Source organism: Protopterus annectens, chromosome 10.part0 (genome assembly GCF_019279795.1).
Source record: "Protopterus annectens isolate FY-2018-M chromosome 10.part0, PAN1.0, whole genome shotgun sequence".
Taxonomy (NCBI): domain Eukaryota; kingdom Metazoa; phylum Chordata; order Ceratodontiformes; family Protopteridae; genus Protopterus; species Protopterus annectens.
In genome coordinates, this window is record NC_056744.1 from 1,659,279,239 (window position 1) to 1,659,299,343 (window position 20,105).

Sequence of the window (20,105 nt, forward strand, 5' to 3'; positions counted from 1 at the left end):
TGCCACTGAGTAAAGCTGGAGTTTTTTTAACCGGGCAGCATATGGCATCTGTTTGAGCCCTTTGATCCTCTTGGCGAGGTACTTTTGGGGTCTTTCCAGTTGCTGCAGGTGTCTGGTAAGGTACATCCCAAAAGGGGCATTGTACTCAATTATGGGCCTGATGAGGGATGAGTAAAGAGGCACGATGACCTCCCCTGATCTAGATGTGAATCACTTCATGATTAGGTGGGCTATATAAAATGTTTTTCTAACCACTTTGGCCACGTGGTTGTCAAATGATAGATTGCTATCAGCTTGGGTCCCCAGGTCCCTAATTACTTCTTCTGTACTTAATGGATTACCACCTATGTGGTAATTTGTGGGCACTTTGTTTTTGCCAAAGGGGATGACTATACACTTTTTGGCATTTAGCTTGAGGCCATGGCTCTGGCACCAGTTGTCTGTTTCTATGAGGCCCTTTTGGAGGATGCTTGTGTCGGCTGGAGAGTCGATTATGGCACCCAGTTTGCAGTCATCTGCGAACTTGGTCAGCCACAGTCCTTCCATGTTGGCCTGTACCTCTGAGAAATATATACCGAACAAGAGAGGTCCCATGACTGAGCCGTGTGGGACACCACTTGTAACTGGTTTGGAGTCTGACATGGCTCCAGCAATTCTAACCATGTGGGTTCTGTCCTTGAGCCAGTTTGCAATCCATCTAGTGACATAGGGGTTTATATTTAAGCTGGTGAGCTTATCTATAATGCCCGAGTGGGGTATTGTATCGAAGGCTTTTGCGAGGTCCAGGTAGGCTGTGTGGACCACCTTCCCCTCGTTAATGGCCTTGGTGACTGTTTCAAAGAAATCAACCAGGTTTAAGAAGCAGGATCTGCCCTTAACAAAGCCGAACTGGGTAGGATCCAGTGTCTGTAGGTCCCCAATATCTTTATTAATGAGGTCCATGATGATCCTTTCCATAGCTTTGCAGACCAAGCTAGTCAGGCTTATGGGGCAATAGTTTCCAGGATTCGTTGAGGCACCACCTTTGTGGAGAGGGACCACTGTTGCTGTATGCCACTCTTTGGGCACATATCCTGTAGTAAGGCTGAGATTGAACAGTAGTTTTATGTTTGGGTTTAGCTCTTCTTGAAGTTCATGTAGGACGCAGCCTGGGACACTGTCTGGTCCCATTGATGCTGTGCTTTTTGCTTTGGAGAGGGCGGCTCTTACCTGAGCATCTGAGATGTCAGGGGGGCAGCACTCTGCTGGGATAGATATTTGCCCTTTTGGTGGGGAGTTTGCGCTGAACCTGTCAGCTAGGATGTTGGCAATGTCTGTGGGTTTAGTGTATTTTTTGTCATTTTGGACTAATTCTGAGCATATCTGGGAATTACCACCCAGGTTCCTAACATAACTAAAGAAAGCCTTGTGATTATCCTTAGTGTCCTGTGCAATTTTTCTCTCGAAGCTGGCCTTAGACAATTTTATGAGTGCCCGTAGTTTTTTGCTAATACTGATCAGTGATGCCTTCCCTTTTTGGGATTTTGCTCTATTATTTAGTAGCTTTCTCCTTCTATTGTATAGTTTGTTTATGGCTGGGGTCCACCAGACAGGACATCTGCCTTTAGAGGATTGGGTCTTGGTTTTATTTGGGATCGCATGATCCATGCATTCCTGAAGGTGTTCATAGAATGCGTTTATAAAGGATTCTGCGGTCTGGGCCGTATTTTCCACAGGCCCAGGGGCTTTGAAGGATTCCACCTCGGTTTTGAGGAGTGTGAAATTTTGCTTTAGAGAAGTTTTTCACTGTGGTTTTCTGGGCAGGGGGTGGGTTCGGGATGTGAATATCCAGTGAGATTAGTTTATGGTCTGATCTTACCAGTGAGGGATACACTTCTGGTCTGGAGCATAGAGTCCCCATGTTGGTGATGATCAGGTCCAGTATGTTTTCCCCACTTGTGGGAGTGGTAACAAGTTGTTCCATAGCATTTGATTTTATAAATTCTAGGAACCTTTGGGCTAGTGTGTTGGAGCTAGAGTAATGCTCCCAGTCAATGTTTGGGTAGTTGAAGTTGCCCAATATAATGGTGTTTGGAGAGACCTTCATATTTTCCAGTGTTCTCAGGAAGGCCGAGTGGGGTTCCTGGGTTTGGGAGGGTGGTCTGTAGCAGGCTATAAACTGGAAGGCAGTTTTACCCATTGTTACTTGCACATGGATAGTCTCTGATGCTTCGTGCTTTGCCACCAACCTGGAGGTGTGGGTATCTTTGATGAATATCGATACTCCCCCTCATTTTGTGGTTTGGTCCAAGTTTTGGGGCCGAAAAGCATGGTATGAGGTATAACCTGGTAGTGCTGGGGTGCTCTTAGGAGCCCTGAACCAGGTTTCTGTTGCTGCACAGATATCGATGTTCTCCATGCTAAGGAGAGTTTTGAGTGCATGCATCTTGAGGTTTAGACTTATGGCGTTGAGTAGCATTACTCTTAGTTTCTTATCCCTTGTGATACCTATCGAGGTGGGTTTGTCTTTTGAGCCTTGCCTAAAAAAGGCACTATGGGGGTAGCAAGAGCCTTTCCCAATATCCGAAAGCCCAGGGGTGACAGGTGCAAGCCGTCCCTAGCGAAGCATCATGGCTTGTCGAGCATATCATCCCAAGGTGACAGGCATTGGATCCCCTTTGAATGACACCAGTACTTAAGCCAGTTGTTGAAATTGATCATCTTGTCTTCATATTGTGGCATCATTCTTGGTGAGGGTAAGATGCTACTCAATGTCAGGGTCATACCGGCCTGGGCTACATGCTCAGAGAGCTCCTTATGTCTCTTTTCATGTAGTCCAGGGAGGTACGTCTCAGGTCATTCACACCAGCATGGACAATGACTGAGTCATATTTGTACTTGCCTTGGAGTGACCTGAGTGCTTGTGTTATGTGGCAGATCCTAGCGCCCGACAGGCTACTCACCATGACCCTCTCCTTGTTCAGCCTGGTGAGCGGGACGTCAGTGTGCCTGACGATAGAGTCACCTATTACAAGTGTATCAGGTGTGTTGTTTAGTCTTAAGGGCTGTGACTGTTTGGCACACTGGCTTTGTGAGATATGTGTTGCACGTGTTTTGTTTTGGGGTAGCGGTTGCTTGGGTGTCTGCTTTGGAGGTCTCTGCTGCTTAGACAGATCTTTATTTAGAGCCTCCGAGTATGTTTTTGTGTGATTATGTGTTTGGTTTGCTGTCATGGTAGGTCTATGTGAGACTGGAATTGTAGTGAGTGTGATTTCCTTCTCCTCCTGACTGGTTATGCCAGTACTGAGTTGAGAGAGCTTAGCCTCCAGTTTGGCTATATGGTTGCATCTCTCACGTGTTGGAATTTGTTGGGAGGAGGAGAGGGTTGTCTGTGCACATGAGGCAGTTGTAACATTGCCTCAAGATTCCCAGATTCACCGGCTGGACTGGAGAGGAGATTGACAACTGACCTTTGGACATGCTAGAATAATATTGGGAATTCCTTAATAATTGAAAACAAGGGCCAGTGGGGAGTGAGGGTGTAGTGCTTTTAATTTTTAGTGCTGACTTATATAATTGCTTTAGTGAGCAAGTGCCAGGTAACTTAAGTGCAATGTGTTACAGGTAACTTAAATACCATCTCCCATACCCACGTCCTAAATCATCTCTCTAACCTTAACCTTTCCCAAGAAACCCTTTCATGGTTCTCCAGCTATCTTGCTAACAGGTCCCAAGCATAAACGGGCCAAGCCACATCCTCTTTCCTCCCTACTCCCACTGGAGTACCCCAAGGTTCCATACTTGGTCCTCTGCTATTCAACATCTTTATTAATGACTTCCATAAAGCCATTCCCAACTCCAAAATTGTCCAATACGCCGATTCCACTTTGATTTGCAGTGCCTCCAACCTAGCTGAACTCCAATCTCTAACTCAAAATGCCTTTTCTACCACTGAAGACTGGATGCTCCAAAACCACCTCTCTCTTAACGCTAATAAAACCAAGACCCTTCTATTCTCCCCTTCCAAATATTCCCCTGTAGATGAAAACTCCCTTTACATCACCAGCCAAAATAACTCACAAATAGAGATCGTACACTTTGCCAAACTCCTCGGGGTCACTATAGACAATCAGCTAAAATTTAACTCCCACATTCAGCAGAATATCAAAAAAACACACATAAAACTTGGCCTACTTTACAGAAATAACCTCTTCCTCTCTCCTTCCTCTAGGCTCACTCTTGCCACTACCTATCTTCTTCCCTCTCTTGTATGGCTCTCCCCTGTTCTCTAACCCATCCTCCACACTTACCTCTAAACTAGAGATATGTTACCACAAAATTTCTCGATTTGCCACTAGTGCCAAATCCTCCTCACACCATTGCAATTCCCTTCTCTCCCTTAATTGGCTTGAACTGCCCAACCTACTTGACTTTCACCAATTAACCACAGTCCACAAATTAGTATTCCAGCCCTCAAACTGCCCCTCACTATCCAACATACTGCAACCATATTCCCCTCCTAGACCTCTTAGATCCTCTCACCAAAACCTACTTACCATTCATAAACCCAAGCACCCAGCTGGCCAGCTTCTCATATCCTGTACCCTAGCAAAAAAATGGAACTCTTTGCCCTCCGCCCTACGGACCTGCAATAACCTCAATAGCTTCAAATCTCAACTCCATTCCTACTTCTTCCGTAACAGGAAATGCAACTGCACTCTTCCACCTCTGCCTCTCAAACCCTCCACTCTCTTTACCCCTGGCTAACCCCTCCCCTCCTAACCTCCTAATCTCTCCTCTCCTATCCCCACTCTTAACTATTAATTTGTTTCTCATAACATTACATTATGTACTCTTTTCTCTTTAACTAAACTGTCATTCCATTGATTGTTACTAGATTGCAGATTGAACCATATTGTTTTTGTATATGTATTTTTATACTATGTATGTTCTCTTTTATTGAAAAATGTACCTAATGAACCTTCTGTGGAGCTTTTCTCCCCGGGCCTCTGCTGAAAATGGGCTCCCCAGCCCAGTGGACCTCCCCGGTCACCAAACTGAATAAATAAATTAAATAAATAAATAAATAAACTGTAAGAGCAAATAGTTTGAAATGTAATAAGACTGTACATAAATGTGAACAAGGAAGGCATTGTCGTGGGCTGCCTCTCCCCTTCCCTCTTTCTGCTAGTTTGAAGGATACCTGAAAGTAATACTGCAAAAAGGGTAGTATTTCATAGTTTTAATACTTAAAAGACTAGTCATATGTAGCAGATGTTGTTAAGTAAATGTTGAGGGTTAAAATAAAATTGCATAACTGTGGAAGTCCCGCCACGTTTATTAATGGTGTTCTGGTATGTGGGGGTTGTCTACTGGCCCTGCACAATCGAAAACTCACTTTCTGAAACCTCCTAAAAGTTTCAAGATGCAAAATTTGTGGGTGATAGCCAACAATGAAAACTACACAAGCTGTGATGTCTAGCCTAAGGTCTTTCAGGTTTAGAGAAGTTCCTTTCTGAAGAAATGCACAATTTGACCTGGGGGGAAGAAAGATGGGGCCTTCATGATCTGTGGAAGGGCAACAGGTAGAAATAGGGAAAAAAAAGAAACTTACTGAAGGGTTTCTAAGCATAAAGCAGCACTTGGGTGATAATATAGGAAGAAAGAACAACATTGGCATAATGTTATGTACACTGAGGGGGTGTTTACTTTTAAGGGATTAAGGTAAAAATGCAGCATTTTTACAGTTAGGAACACTCAACTTATTCACAAATGCATACATCTAGTCTGTGGTCTGACTAGTTGATTGGATTCCTGTGTGCTGGGAAGCTTTTATATAGCTTCCTTCGTTGACATTTTATTATCAACAAATTATGATTTTAACATTTACTTTATGCCCAGCACATTGGTTGGTATTTTATCTTCAGTTGATTGAGTTGCCTTGTAAAAGTATCAGATATATTGTCATAAGCTCTTATTCATAATGGATGCCAAATACAACCTGCTTATTAGTCCCCAGGACATCCAAGCCAGATGGAAGCAGTACTTCAGAATTAAGAAAACACAGCAAAGGGTGCACTGCTGCATGCCCCATTATGATGGAAGAGGAAGAAGAGCCCACGCTAAATGTACTAATAAGCACAGCACTAAGGAAAATTAAGTCAGGGAAAACATCAAGCTGAGATGAAGTCACTGCAGATATGATCAAAATATTAGCTGAGATAGGGGAGAAATGACTCCTGAAGGTACTCGTAGCAGTGTGGAGAGAAAGCTATACACTGGCATTTTAGTGCCAGTGTACAAAACAAAGGGGATATTCAGAACTGTGGGCAGCATAGAGGTATCAAATGCCTGTCACACTGCATGAAAGTGCTAGAGAGGGCGACTGATAAACTAATACGCAAAGTAGAGTAGTGTACAGTATGATGGAAGATGAGCAGTTTGGCTTCAGTTCAGGATACAGCACAACTAAACCAATGTCTGCAGTGAAGCAGATTTTGTAGAGGAAGCTAGAGATAAGAAAATAGTCCTACTGGGCAGTCCTAAACTTGGAGAAAGCATTTGACAACATCACAGTAAAGCTCATTTGCACAGTCCTGGCCAGGGATAGTTTGAAGTCACAGAAATATTGGTACAGTTAATGCAGACTATGTACAAGCACCCTCTGACACACGTACTAAGTGCTCAGATTCAGGGTTTCCCAGTAGTAGTGGGTGTGCATCAGGGATCAGCTTGAAGATGTTCTCTGTTGCAGTCATTACATTTGGGTTATCCCTGCCCGGATAGCCCTTGGCCAACCAGAATACCAAAGACTTAGTATTTGTGCATCGGTTGCTGTCGCTTGTAGACTGACGTCAGGTCATCAGAGGTATAAAGGAAGGCAGCCAATGCCATTACATCAGTTTTTCTTGCCTTAACTTATCAGGAGCTCCCAAGGAAGAGGGCAGGATCTGGTGAAATTCTCCCATTCTGCACTGTACAGAGCCATTGTTCGCAACCTTTGAACTTTTGAAAGTTCGATCATACGGTTTCGACCATATGACATTCGAACTTTCAGTCATTCGAATATCTAATAGGAGCCCCGTGGCATATCTTGATCTGGCCAAGGCCTTTGAGGCCATTCCCTATGCTGGTATCATACAGGAGCTAAATACTTTAAAAAGAATTCCATATGTGGTAAGATGGAGAACAAACTGGTTGAAAGACAGAACCCACACAGTGTGGGCAGCAGGTGTCTCAGCAGAAAGAATGAAAGTGACCAGTTGTGCCTCAAGGAGAGAGAGATGAGAGAGACAAAACCTCTGGTTAACAAAGTTTGCAAATGACAGCAAGTCACACCCTATTATTGACCTCTCCCTACTAAATTTGTGATGTACTAAAAATGGGTGTAAACTAGATGATAAAAAGTATAATACCATCACTTTTCTTCTTCTTCATATTGTATAGACAACATGCCACTACAAAACAGAAATGTAGTCAGGGGCCTACAAACTTAGATGGATAACTCTCTCTCTCTCTCTCTCTCTCTCTCTCTTTTGACCATAATATAATGGTTGTCAGGACTTCTTTCTGTTTAGTACAGCTAATTACTGGTGAAATATCTTTAAGGTCTAAACTGGAAAACACTCCCTTGTACATGGCATTAGTCAGACTAATTATTGAATGCAATGTCTCCTTCAGAATGTATCTCACTGAACATATCAGCTGAAAGATCTGAAAGGTTGATAGCAAAAGGGATCAGAGGCCTTAAGTCCATAAGCTATCAAGAGAGGCTGCACATTCTGTCATTTTATTCAGTGTGTTATAAGCTTCTGTTTCACTTGCCACATTGAGTCCAGGTTGTCCTAGAACTCCTGTTTCTCTGCAAGTCCAATATTTCCACCATTGCTAAATCTACAGACCTAAACATTCAGTAACAGATAAATAAAACAAGGTCAGGATTAGATTTAGAACCCAGTACCTCCCAAACTTTCTCTATTAGCTAAGCAGTGAGATTCAGTATCTTCCTTTAAAGTAAGTCCGTATGGGTATACATAAATTTACTCTGGGATTGGCTGGTATGACCCCTCTGAAGTTACAGGATAAGGTGGGGATATTAGGAAGGTGTGAATGGTGATAAGACTAAGTAGCCTTAGAATATCTGGGAATCTAGTTTGAACTATTTCCAGAAAATGTGCAGAACTGCTATAGTTTGGGCAAAGTTACTCATTAACACAGTATGATTAGCACAGCTGATAATCATACCTGCAGTGCTAGTTGCATGGGCAGCCTTGTCCAGTTTAACGTAACACTGCTGGAAAAGCAAACTGTACACATCACTTCTGCTGTACTATAAATTAGCTGCTGTACTGAATTTGCAGCATTCATTTCCTCAATTAAGTACATTAAATCACAGAAAGTGACTTCAACTGAATAAGAAATTCAAAATGATGATTTCCTTCTTCAAATGAAAGACGTTCCCACATTTAATTTTCCTTTTTGCTGTCAGCACAAGGCAGTAGCTGTCTTGCCTATTGGCAACCAAGAATGTGGCATCTAATTAAGTAACTGCTGGTAGGCATTAATGCGTTAATTAAAAATACAAAATCTTGCATACAGACTCGAGTTAATGTAACTGCATTTTAAAAATACAGGTATGTGATATTAGCCTTGATAATTATGTCCTTATTTTTGTTGTCAGTTTGTCAAGAACAGGGTAGAGAGTGTTGTAATATAATTAAATAAAAAAAAACAGTTACATTCTGCTGTTCATAAAGTATCGTGGCCAACAATCAGTATCATCTAGCTGTATAAGCTGTTTACTTTATTAACTATTATGCAATAACTGTCCTCTCAGTTGGTTTTACAGTTCTTCACCCCTCTGTACCTTAAGCACTTAACCACATCTTGGATATTTCAGTTTAATTCGTAGAAGCACACTTCACTGAGTCACTTTTCATTCCAAAAAAAAAAAATCTGTAGAACTCTCTACTCCATTGAGCACAATATATGTAATTAACCATCAGTGACATAGCACAAGAAACTATTCGGGAACTTTACCTCCATCAGTCATGTTCTTGTGGTGTTACCTAACTAACTGATATCTCCCATTGTAATACATCCTGGAATATTTTGGTGTGAATTTCATTTAGCTTTAGCATTCATATTTTGCACCCACAACCCCCTTCCCCAACCCAAGGCACCCTCCTACTGCTTACCTAATTGCAGCTCTGCCTGTAGTACTACTTATCTGACATGTTTTCCTGTATTAACTACGTCGTCATGTTTGTCTTATTCCAGTCACGACCTGCCATCCCTTCCTTTTTGTTCCTTCACTATCTTCATCAGCTGCTTTGCATACTTATTTGCATAGAAACTCTCTTCCATGCAACCATGCAGTAACAAAGTAGTATACCTGCCTCTGTATCCATACTTGTTCCCTCTGTTACAGCTTCATGTTGGATAAATTATATTCCTCATATACTCCGTCTGATCTCTACAGTATTCCTTTTCGTACTGCTCTTCTTCCATGCCATCCTTTTACACAGTCCCTGTACTCCTAACTCATTTACTTCTGTCTGCCTCTTTTGTCTAGTAATTGCATGATGCAACTTCATATTTCTGCTGTGTGTTTCTCCTGTACTGTATTTTCTGTTAATCCCCTTGGCATTTCTGTGTTCATTTCCAACCATATGGTTAGCACTGACTTGTTAAGGATTAGTAATATCTAAGGATGTTTCATTTCCAACCAGATGGTTAGCACTGACTTGTTAAGAACTAGTAATATCTAAGGATGTTGTCATTTCCAACCATATGGTTAGCACCGACTTGTTAAGGATTAGTAATATCTAAGGATGTTGTCATTTCCAACCATATGGTTAGCACTGACTTGTTAAGGATTAGTAATATCTAAGGATGTTTTCATTTGCTTCCCCATTGCATCTGTGATGACTAATGTAGTTCTGTTACCACCTGCAGTAATGTTCCGGGTCTGTAGTGACAAACATCTGTACATTATCCTGTTAATATACTCTTTGAGTTTGAATTTTATTTCTTCATTCCTCTACTAAAGTGATCCTTGTCCAGTTGTGATAGATTAATTAGTAATTATGCTTATATTTTTATATGCAGGATACAAAATTCCTCCAGAGAAGTTATTACAGCTATTTAAAGCACATGAAGTTCTAAAGGATATTGTGACGGGAATAAATATCAGGAAGCAGAAGGATCATTTTGAAGATAACTTCAACAGTATGTAAATAATTTATTAATTGTATTTTACATAAATTTGTTCATTTTAACTGATGTGTTAAATATTTTAGGAAAAGTGAAAATGTGCATGATATTAGAGGACTAAATGGTGTGACACAACAATGAAAATTCTGATAAGACATGTTAATGTAAATATGAAAAGCTAAGATATTTTTAAAACAAAAAGGATTATTCCCGTGACTGTGGCACTTGACCGGCAGTTTGTGTGTGGAAGACGTGGACATTGTAGAAAAGACTGCTTTTCCAGTTTTGTGTAAAATAGTATAAAAATGCAGAATTGGGACTCTGCGGACAGTTGTAAAAGACTAATTGCTATTGACTTCATCACATATATGGGTTACTGATGCTTCCACTATAAGACATTAAGTTATATTTGCACATATCTGCAACCAGACTAACACAGCTGGTCATATACATGTCCAGATTTTGCATAGAGAAAGCCGTCGCCCACCCCATGTGATTTACTTCATGCCCCTCTACTTATATGTAATACTACCTCTACTGTTACACAACCACAGAGACCAGTGAAAACTGTAAAACACAGCGAGTCATTGCCAGCTCTGCAGTAGAAGCAGTGTTAGTAATGATTCTCTTAGAGAAAATAAGATTTATGAGGTGCAAATCCTCCATTTATGACCACCAGCTACAGCTTCATCCACTTTACACTTAGTCACTATTAGGGGAGCCATCACTAACGTGGGAAGATTTTCCTCTCTTCATTAACTTTATACTGTGTGACATTGAAATCAGATGACACGTATGTCACTAATACACTGGGGACTGGCCACTGTTTCAGTGATGCAGCCTCTGAGTTAAATATACAAAATGTGTTGTTAGGATATCCCAATGTTAATGACCTCAGTGTTACTATCAGGTGATCATGTGGAACTCCGTATAAATACTGCTCACTACTTTAGAGTTCCTACATACACTGCAGTTTGTCATACATAATGTTTTGCCTTTGCATTCTTTCTTGTCCTTGCTTCAGAAAGTACAATAAAAACCTTTTTTTTTTCTTGAATCGGGCAAACCCCTGTAGACCCCCATGTGGTGGACACCTAATACTCAAACAGATGCAGTGTGAGAGATGTACTTATATAAAGGCATGGGGGGAAAGTTCTCACATGAAGTCAATGCAGACTACAAGCCAGTTGTCAGTAGTGCACAACATCAGTCACATACATCATAGATCAAAACACATAGACCTACATAGACTCTTAAAAGTAACCTACCTAACCAAAAAGGCCTCTTAAATGTTACCTAAAACACAAGCACCCTCAACAACCTCACAAACGCAGCACAGGCAGTACCCGCTGCAAAACATAACCCAAGAGTAACAGTATCTCACCTCAAAAGCCCATAAGGAAGACCTTTACACAATAAAACAGTCTAGTCATAGTGACTCCATAGTGAAATACACCAGTGTATCACTCACCAGTCTGTACAAGGAAAACATTACGGTCAGTTGCTTTTCCAATATCAGGATTCACCATATTGTCTCTTTGCACCACAAATACTCAGTCATTGTGCATGTAGGTAAAAATGCCTTGAGATGTAAATCACTGGACTATATGAAGAAAGACATGATGGTGTCCAAGACAGGTATGAGCCTGACCTTGAGCAACATTCTATCATCACCAAGAAAGATGTAGCAGTACAAAAAAAGTTATTGTCTTCAGGAATTGTCTTAGCTTCTAGTGTCGTTCAAAAGGGTACAATGTGCATCTTCCTGGGAGGATATGGTAAATGGACCAAACTGCTTTGCCAAGGATGGTCTGCACTTGTCCCACAAGGCCTTTGTATATTGGCCAAACCTTTGCCCCCCCTCGTAGTGCATTTTGTAGGCTTTGTTAGTCTTCTAAACCTTCCAACGTACAAAACAGAATCAGGAAAACTTAAAGGTATTACTGCTGTCACTGCCAGGTGTCTTGACGGAAAACTTCACTCCCTCCAAGCACTTCTCACCCTGGAAGTCATAGATATATGCACCATCACTCAGACCTGATTCAAGGCTAATTAGAGCATCTTAGGAGTGCAGGATTAAAATTAATTCCATGCATACAGATCTACTGCATTACATGAAGGCACTGCAGGTGATGATGTCTGCATATTCATAGGAATCCATTTCAACTCCAGACACATTAGACAAGAAAATGACCTGGAACTCCTCCATGTCCAAGTTACCATTAACAAAACCCCATGCCATAGCAAATTATACAACCCCCTCTGTGTCCTTAGTGACCCACCTCTCCTTTTTAGTGTGTATGGAGGCCCTATGCATTAAGGCAAACACCAATTTCCTAGGGGGCTTCACCTATCCTTCCTAAAACTGGGAGATTTGTACATCCTAAAACTTGTATGCCCAGAGAAATCTGATTTTTGTCAATACTAACTCCCTGGTCTAACTGGTCAGCACCCCAATCCGAGGTAAAAAAAAATTCCTGAAATGGTCACCAGTATCTCTCTGCTCCCTATCAGCTGTAGCTTCCTGACTGGTCAAATCAGTCCACATATCTGTCAACATTCATCATAAAACTAAAGCCAAAAGCATCCTCAAAATAATGTAGATCAATTAGAACTGAGTAATGACTTGGCTAAATTCAAAACTCCCTATGTATTTAATGACCCTACTGATTAAATAGAATACTTTACAGCTAAATACTACGAACAGCTGCATCGATACATCTGTCCACTCCAAACTAAATACAATGCCAAATTTAAAAACAAACCCTTATTATAACCCAGTTATATAATAATAAGAAATCATTGCATGTAAAAATAAATGCAACTCCCATGATACCAAAGTATTGCTAATCTAAAAAAACTAGGTCCAGACTCTGATTAAATCAACCATTGAGGTATGAGGTAAAAATGGCCACACAGTCCAAGGACAATCACAATGCCTTTTTTAACTCTATTAGAAACCTCAGAGGCAATGCTCAGCATTGTGCAGACCTACTAGTAAATGAGATCACGTACTCAGACCCAGAGGATGTAGTAAACCTAGTAGCTGTTAAATTTAGATCTAATTTCACCCCTTCTCCCTTGTATTACCCCCACATGACATACCGACATCTGTACCACTTCAAATCTTTCAAGATCAAGTCCTCAAGGCATTTTCAAGCCCAGGAGCTGTGTATGTGAGACTGAATAACATGCTGGGATGTCTAATGGAGGATAGCAGCAGTAATTCTCTTGTGTGAAGGTGAAACACCAACTGTACTAGGTAATTATACACTCTTAAGTCTGACCAGCTTCATTTGCAACACTATGGAAAGGATCATTATTGAATTAATAAAGACATGGGTAACCTGCAAACACTCAATCCTAGCCAGTTCAGATTTTCTAAGGGCAGATCTTACTTGCTTAACTTGGTTAACTTCCTCAAGAAGGTTACTGAAGCAGTGGATGAGGGCAGATCAGTGCACATTACTTATCTAGACCTTGCAAAAGCTTTCAACATCAATCTGCACTCTGACATCATCGATTAACTCTCTCAACAAGTGCAACTGCAAGTGGTCAAAACGTTCTCAGATGGTATAAGAATGACATTTGGTCTTTATAAATGTGCCAAAGCAACCTTTAAAGCAGGAAAGCTACAGCACCAAGAAAATATCTGTTGGGACAGGAATGTGATGTAAAGGAACTTGAGCAAGAGCGAGTGTGTAACTATTTGGGAATTGATAAAGGATCAACAATAAAACATGAACAAATGCAAATACAACTTAGTAAGCAATATTTTAGATGATTAAAATTAATACTGAAAAAGCTCTGACATCTAGGAACAAAGTCCAAATGTAAACCAATTTGCTTTTCCTGTTCTAAGTTACAGTTTTGGGGTGATTGACTGGCCTCAAAAGGTATTGGATCAGTTGGACAGGAAAACAAGAAATATGCTTCATGCTTATCAAATGGTTTATAAAAATCATTGTGTACCAAAATTATGTATTGCCCATTCTGAAGGAAGTGTGGATAGCCTAGAAATTGATTACATGTATAGATAAACATTTATAGGACTGCATACATACCTGCTGACCTCACAAGATCCAAACATAAAGAAAGTTTTAAAACATGAAGAGATCAAGTCTAAGATTACTTCCCTGCTTATTTTAGCAGAAGCATATTGGGGTCAAGCAGAAATGAAAATCAATAAGGAGATAAAATGGCAGCAAAAAAAATGAAGGAACGTATGGTGAAGGATCAGATAAGGCAGGAAATGTGGAAAATGCATAAATATAGTTGCAAGTACAGAAAACTCCTGCAAAAACTTTGCCAATCAGAATCCAATGCAGGAATGGTTAAGGAGAGGTGAATGTAAACTAAAACATGAAAAGTTAATATTTGCACCTCAGGATAGTGGGCTGTGTACAAAACCAAAGTCCTTTGTACATGTCAGAGTAACAGATAAATGCAGGTTTTATAAAGCAGAAATGGAAATAGATGCACATCTTGTTGCTGGGTGTGATACACTAATGGCAGATTCCTGTATACTGAAAGGCATAATAATGTGGCAGGACTGTTGCAGTGGGGATTGTGCAAACATAATAATATTGAAGTAACTGAGAAGCATTGGAAACATGAACCACAGAGCATTATAGAAAATGATCAAGTTCATATCACATGGGATCATCCATTACCAACAGTTCAAAAGATAGATGTGAGAAAATCACATATAGTAGTCCAGGAAAAAAAGACAAAGGAGCATCAATTGTTGAAATTGCTACACCCATTGATTACATTGTCTTAAAAACAAAGTCATAAAATACCAGGATTTGCAGGCAGAAATGAAGGCAATGTGGAAGAAGGATATCCAGATAGTTATAATAGTAGTAGGAACAATGGGTCTCCTAAAAAAGAATTTACAGTCGTATTTAGATATGTTACCAATACAACTAACTCTGTATGAATTGCAGGAGCCAGTTTTCTAGGCACAGTGCAGTTGCTGGTGTCAAAGTTACAAATGAAAACTGAATGCCAAGAAATGTATAATAGTATCCTTCACCAAGAAGTATGTCCCATATATCTACAACATTGATAACACACCCCTAAAACTGATCCACTAGTGAGGGCCCTTTAACTTGTATGGGCAATGAACTGACCTTCAAAAACCATGTGGCTGCTTTCATTGGACTGCTTATAAGTAAGGTATGACATCCATGTCCAGGGAAGTCACTGTTACACTGTACATATAAGTAAGGTATGATATCCATGTCCAGGGATGGCACTGTTACACTGTACATATAAGTAAGGTATCACATCAGTGTCTAGGGATGTCACTGTTACACTGTACATATAAGTAAGGTATGACATCAGTGTCTAGGGGTGTCACTGTTACACTGTACATATAAGTAAGGTATGGCATCAGTGTCCAGGGATGTCACTGTTACACTGTACATATAAGTAAGGTATGGCATCAGTGTCTAGGGATGTCACTGTTCCACTGTACATATAAGTAAGGTATGACATCAGTGTCTAGGGATGTCACTGTTCCACTGTACATATAAGTAAGGTATGGCATCAGTGTCTAGGGATGTCACTGTTCCACTGTACATATAAGTAAGGTATGACATCACTGTCTAGGGATGTCACTGTTACACTGTACATATAAGTAAGGTATGGCATCAGTGTCTAGGGATGTCACTGTTACACTGTACATATAAGTAAGGTATCACATCAGTGTCTAGGGATGTCACTGTTACACTGTACATATAAGTAAGGTATGGCATCAGTGTCTAGGGATGTCACTGTTACACTGTACATATAAGTAAGGTATGACATTAGTGTCTAGGGATGTCACTGTTACACTGTACATATAAGTAAGGTATGGCATCAGTGTGTAGGGATGTCACTGTTCCACTGTACATATAAGTAAGGTATGGCATCAGTGTCCAGGGATGGCACTGTTCCACTGTACATATAAGTAAGGTATGGCATCAGTGTGTAGGGATGTCACTGTTACACTGTACATATAAGTAAGGTATGACATCCATGTCCAGGGATGTCACTGTTACACTGTACATATAAGTAAGGTATGATATCCATGTCCAGGGATGTCACTGTTACACTGTACATATAAGTAAGGTATCGCATCAGTGTCTAGGGATGTCAATGTTACACTGTACATATAAGTAAGGTATGACATCCATGTCCAGGGATGTAACTGTTACACTGTACATATAAGTAAGGTATGGCATCAGTGTCGAGGGATGTCACTGTTCCACTGTACATATAAGTAAGGTATGGCATCAGTGTCTAGGGATGTCACTGTTACACTGTACATATAACTAAGGTATGACATCAGTGTCCAGGGATGTCACTGTTCCACTGTACATATAAGTAAGGTATGGCATCAGTGTCTAGGGATGTCACTGTTACACTTTACATATAAGTAAGATATGACATCAGTGTCTAGGGATGTCACTGTTACACTGTACATATAAGTAAGGTATGGCATCAGTGTGTCTAGGGATGTCACTGTTACACTGTACATATAAGTAAGGTATGACATCACTGTCTAGGGATGTCACTGTTACACTGTACATATAAGTAAGGTATGACATCAGTGTCTAGGGATGTAACTGTTACACTGTACATATAAGTAAGGTATGGCATCAGTGTCTAGGGATGTCACTGTTACACTGTACATATAACTAAGGTATGACATCAGTGTCCAGGGATGTCACTGTTACACTGTACATATAAGTAAGGTATGGCATCAGTGTCTAGGGATGTCACTGTTACACTGTACATATAACTAAGGTATGACATCAGTGTCCAGGGATGTCACTGTTACACTGTACATATAAGTAAGGTATGGCATCAGTGTGTAGGGATGTCACTGTTACACTGTACATATAAGTAAGGTATGACATCAGTGTCTAGGGATGTCACTGTTACACTGTACATATAAGTAAGGTATGACATCCATGTCCAGGGATGTCACTGTTCCACTGTACATATAAGTAAGGTATGGCATCAGTGTCTAGGGATGTCACTGTTCCACTGTACATATAAGTAAGGTATGGCATCAGTGTCTAGGGATGTCATTGTTCCGCTGTACGTGGTGCTCATTAGGCCGATCATAGAGTATAATGTACCTTTTGGCATCTACCTGTCCAGACACCTGACACAGTTGGAATGACCACATTGCTTTCTCACTAAGAACATCAGAAGCCTAAATTATATAATCTATGCGCACCTTCTCAAATCCCTGTCCTTGTACCCTGTATCTTAGAGGCCACTGAGGGGAGATCTCTAACCTGTATATTTAGTCACATCTACCACATATTCAGAGGTGTATTGGTGGCATAAATACTCACTCATGAGATTTTAATGTCTATTGTAACATAAATTGAACATGTTGGTGGGATGGTGAATGTAGCACAAGCAATAATACTTCCATGAATAGTCTTCCTCTCCATGTAAAACAAGAGTACATCTTTTACTGTATTCAGACATAATTTGGATAAATGAGCAGGTAAGCAAAAGTTCATCTCTGTTGTACCTCTCCTGTACTGATATATGGGGGAAACATGTAAATGTTTTCCCCAAACATGGGTTACTCTTACTGTAATACAAAGATCAACTGCTTACATGGGAACATAAGGCTTGGCTTCTAAAGATCCTAACAGCTCATAGTCTTGTATAATCTAGTAAGTACCTGTCATCTTATAAAATTAAGTAAGATCTTCATAATCATTAGAAATTAGATTTTACACCAGTTGCCAGTATAACTCCTAAGAACTTATCTCACAAAGAGAGGCATCTGTTGAAGTAGTAAGTGTTAAACACTGACTTTTTTTGGTGGTTGGTGAGATGTTAATTTAGCAGCACAGTGGTACTAGTGCAATATGGTGAGATCACCATGTAGCAGCAAGGTGGCACCAGTGCAGTATGGTGAGGTATCCATGTAGTAGCATGGTGGTACTAGTGCAGTATGGGGAGGTATCCATGTAGCAGCACAGTGGTACTAGTGTAGTATGCCGGGAGGTATCCATGTAGCAGCATGGTGGTACTAGTGCTATATGGGGAGGTATCCATGTAGCAGCACAGTGGTACTAGTGCAGTACTTGGAGGTTTCCATGTAAAAACATGGTGGTACTAATGTAGTATGGGAAAGTGTCCGTGTAGCAGCACAGCAGTACTAGTGCTTTACGGGGAGGTATCCATGTAGCAGCACAGCAGTACTAGTGCTTTACGGGGAGGTATGCGTGTAGCAGCACTGTGGTATTAGTGTAGTATGGTGAGATCACCATGTAGCAACACACTGGTACTAGTGCAGTATGGTGAGGTATCCATGTAGCAGCACAGTGGTACTAGTGCAGTACGGGGAGGTATCCATGTAGCAGCATGCAGTAGTAGTGCAGTACGGGAAGGTATCCATGTAGCAGCAAGTGGTACTAGTGTAGTATGGTGAGATCACCATGTAGCAACACAGTGGTACTAGTGCAATATGGTGAGGTATCCGTGCAGCAGCACAGTGGTACTAGTACAGTATGGGGAGATATCCATGTAGCAGCATGGTAGTAGTAGTGCAGTACAGGAGGTATCCATGTAGCAGCACAGTAGTACTAATGCATTACAAGGAGGTATCTGTGTAGCAGCCCTGTGGTACTAGTGTATTATGGGGAGGTATCCATGTTGCAGCATGGTGGTACTAGTGCAGTACAGGGAGGTATCCATGTTGCAGCACAGTAGTACTAATGCATTACAAGGAGGTATCTGTGTAGCAGCCCTGTGGTACTAGTGTATTATGGGGAGGTATCCATGTTGCAGCATGGTGGTACTAGTGCAGTACAGGGAGGTATCCATGTTGCAGCATGGTAGTACTAGTATATTACGGGAAGGTATCCATGTAGTAACACAGTCTTAGTAGTGCAGTATGGGAGGTATCCATGTAGCAACACAGTGGGGCTAGTGCTGTATGTGGAGATATCCATGTAGCAGCACGGTGGTACTAGTGCAGTATTTAGCTGAAATGCATGGTCATTGAGTCAGGCTCTTGTGTTCAACACCTGCTTTTGCCCACAAGCATTGTGTACATCAGAGTGGGTTGTATTAAGGCTGAAAGAACAGGAGGTGCAGCCCCTTGCAAGAGATTGTGAGGGGCTAGTGACTACAGAAAAAACATGATTTCATAAAGTAATAGTCTTACATAGAATTTGAGTCCCAAATTACACCAACAGAAATCATGCATTAGGCATAACATTCTGATGAATGTGAAAATGAAATAGATAATGTATACAAAATGGGTGTGCTTGATGATGGTCCTTCCTTGGGTCAGTGTTGCAATATTCCAGTCCATCATGTACTGCACTACATCCACCTGACAGATCATTACAATAAGTAACTAAGTGAAATAATCTGCTTTGTGACTTTTGCATGAGAGGCACATCTACATGCACCCCTAATGAGTGAAGTCTACCTCTCCTCATCAACCTCGAATATAGTAGTTTGGTGGGGTTACACCACCTCAGAGTAGAAGGGAATAAATGTATTTATCTTTTTTCTGTGTCTGTCTGACCTCTAAAGTAGTATATACATAGAACTCATAGGGGTTTTTGCATTTTCGAGCAGAAGGGGGTACAGGCTCCCTTGCATAAGTGCCTTAAAATTAACTGTTTCTGACACTAATGTGACAGTCTGGGGAGAAGTAAGAATGTATGTTCAGTATGTCTATATGCAGAGTGGTTTATAGCCAACCTAATATTGTAATAACCAATGTTGAAGCACCTCAGGGAAATTTAAGTGCAGCAACCTCATATTAGTATATAAACAACAGTTTTACTTTCATGATTATATGTGCACCCCCTGATGACTCACACAAGCAGCACCCACTACATCCTGAGTAATTCCAGCATCCAGCATTTGCAACC

At 40.8% G+C, this 20,105-nt stretch overlaps 1 protein-coding gene across 2 annotated transcripts in view; it reads left to right on the forward strand.

Annotated features, from left to right (window-relative positions):
- Window positions 1-20,105, forward strand: part of LOC122813871 (putative zinc finger protein 66) — a 172,994-nt gene that overhangs the window by 132,606 nt on the left and 20,283 nt on the right. For both annotated transcript variants that reach the window (XM_044086411.1, XM_044086410.1), the window contains exon 3: window positions 10,090-10,209. In XM_044086411.1, the coding sequence (XP_043942346.1) occupies window positions 10,090-10,209 (120 nt within the window). The remainder of the gene's footprint in view (window positions 1-10,089; window positions 10,210-20,105) is intronic.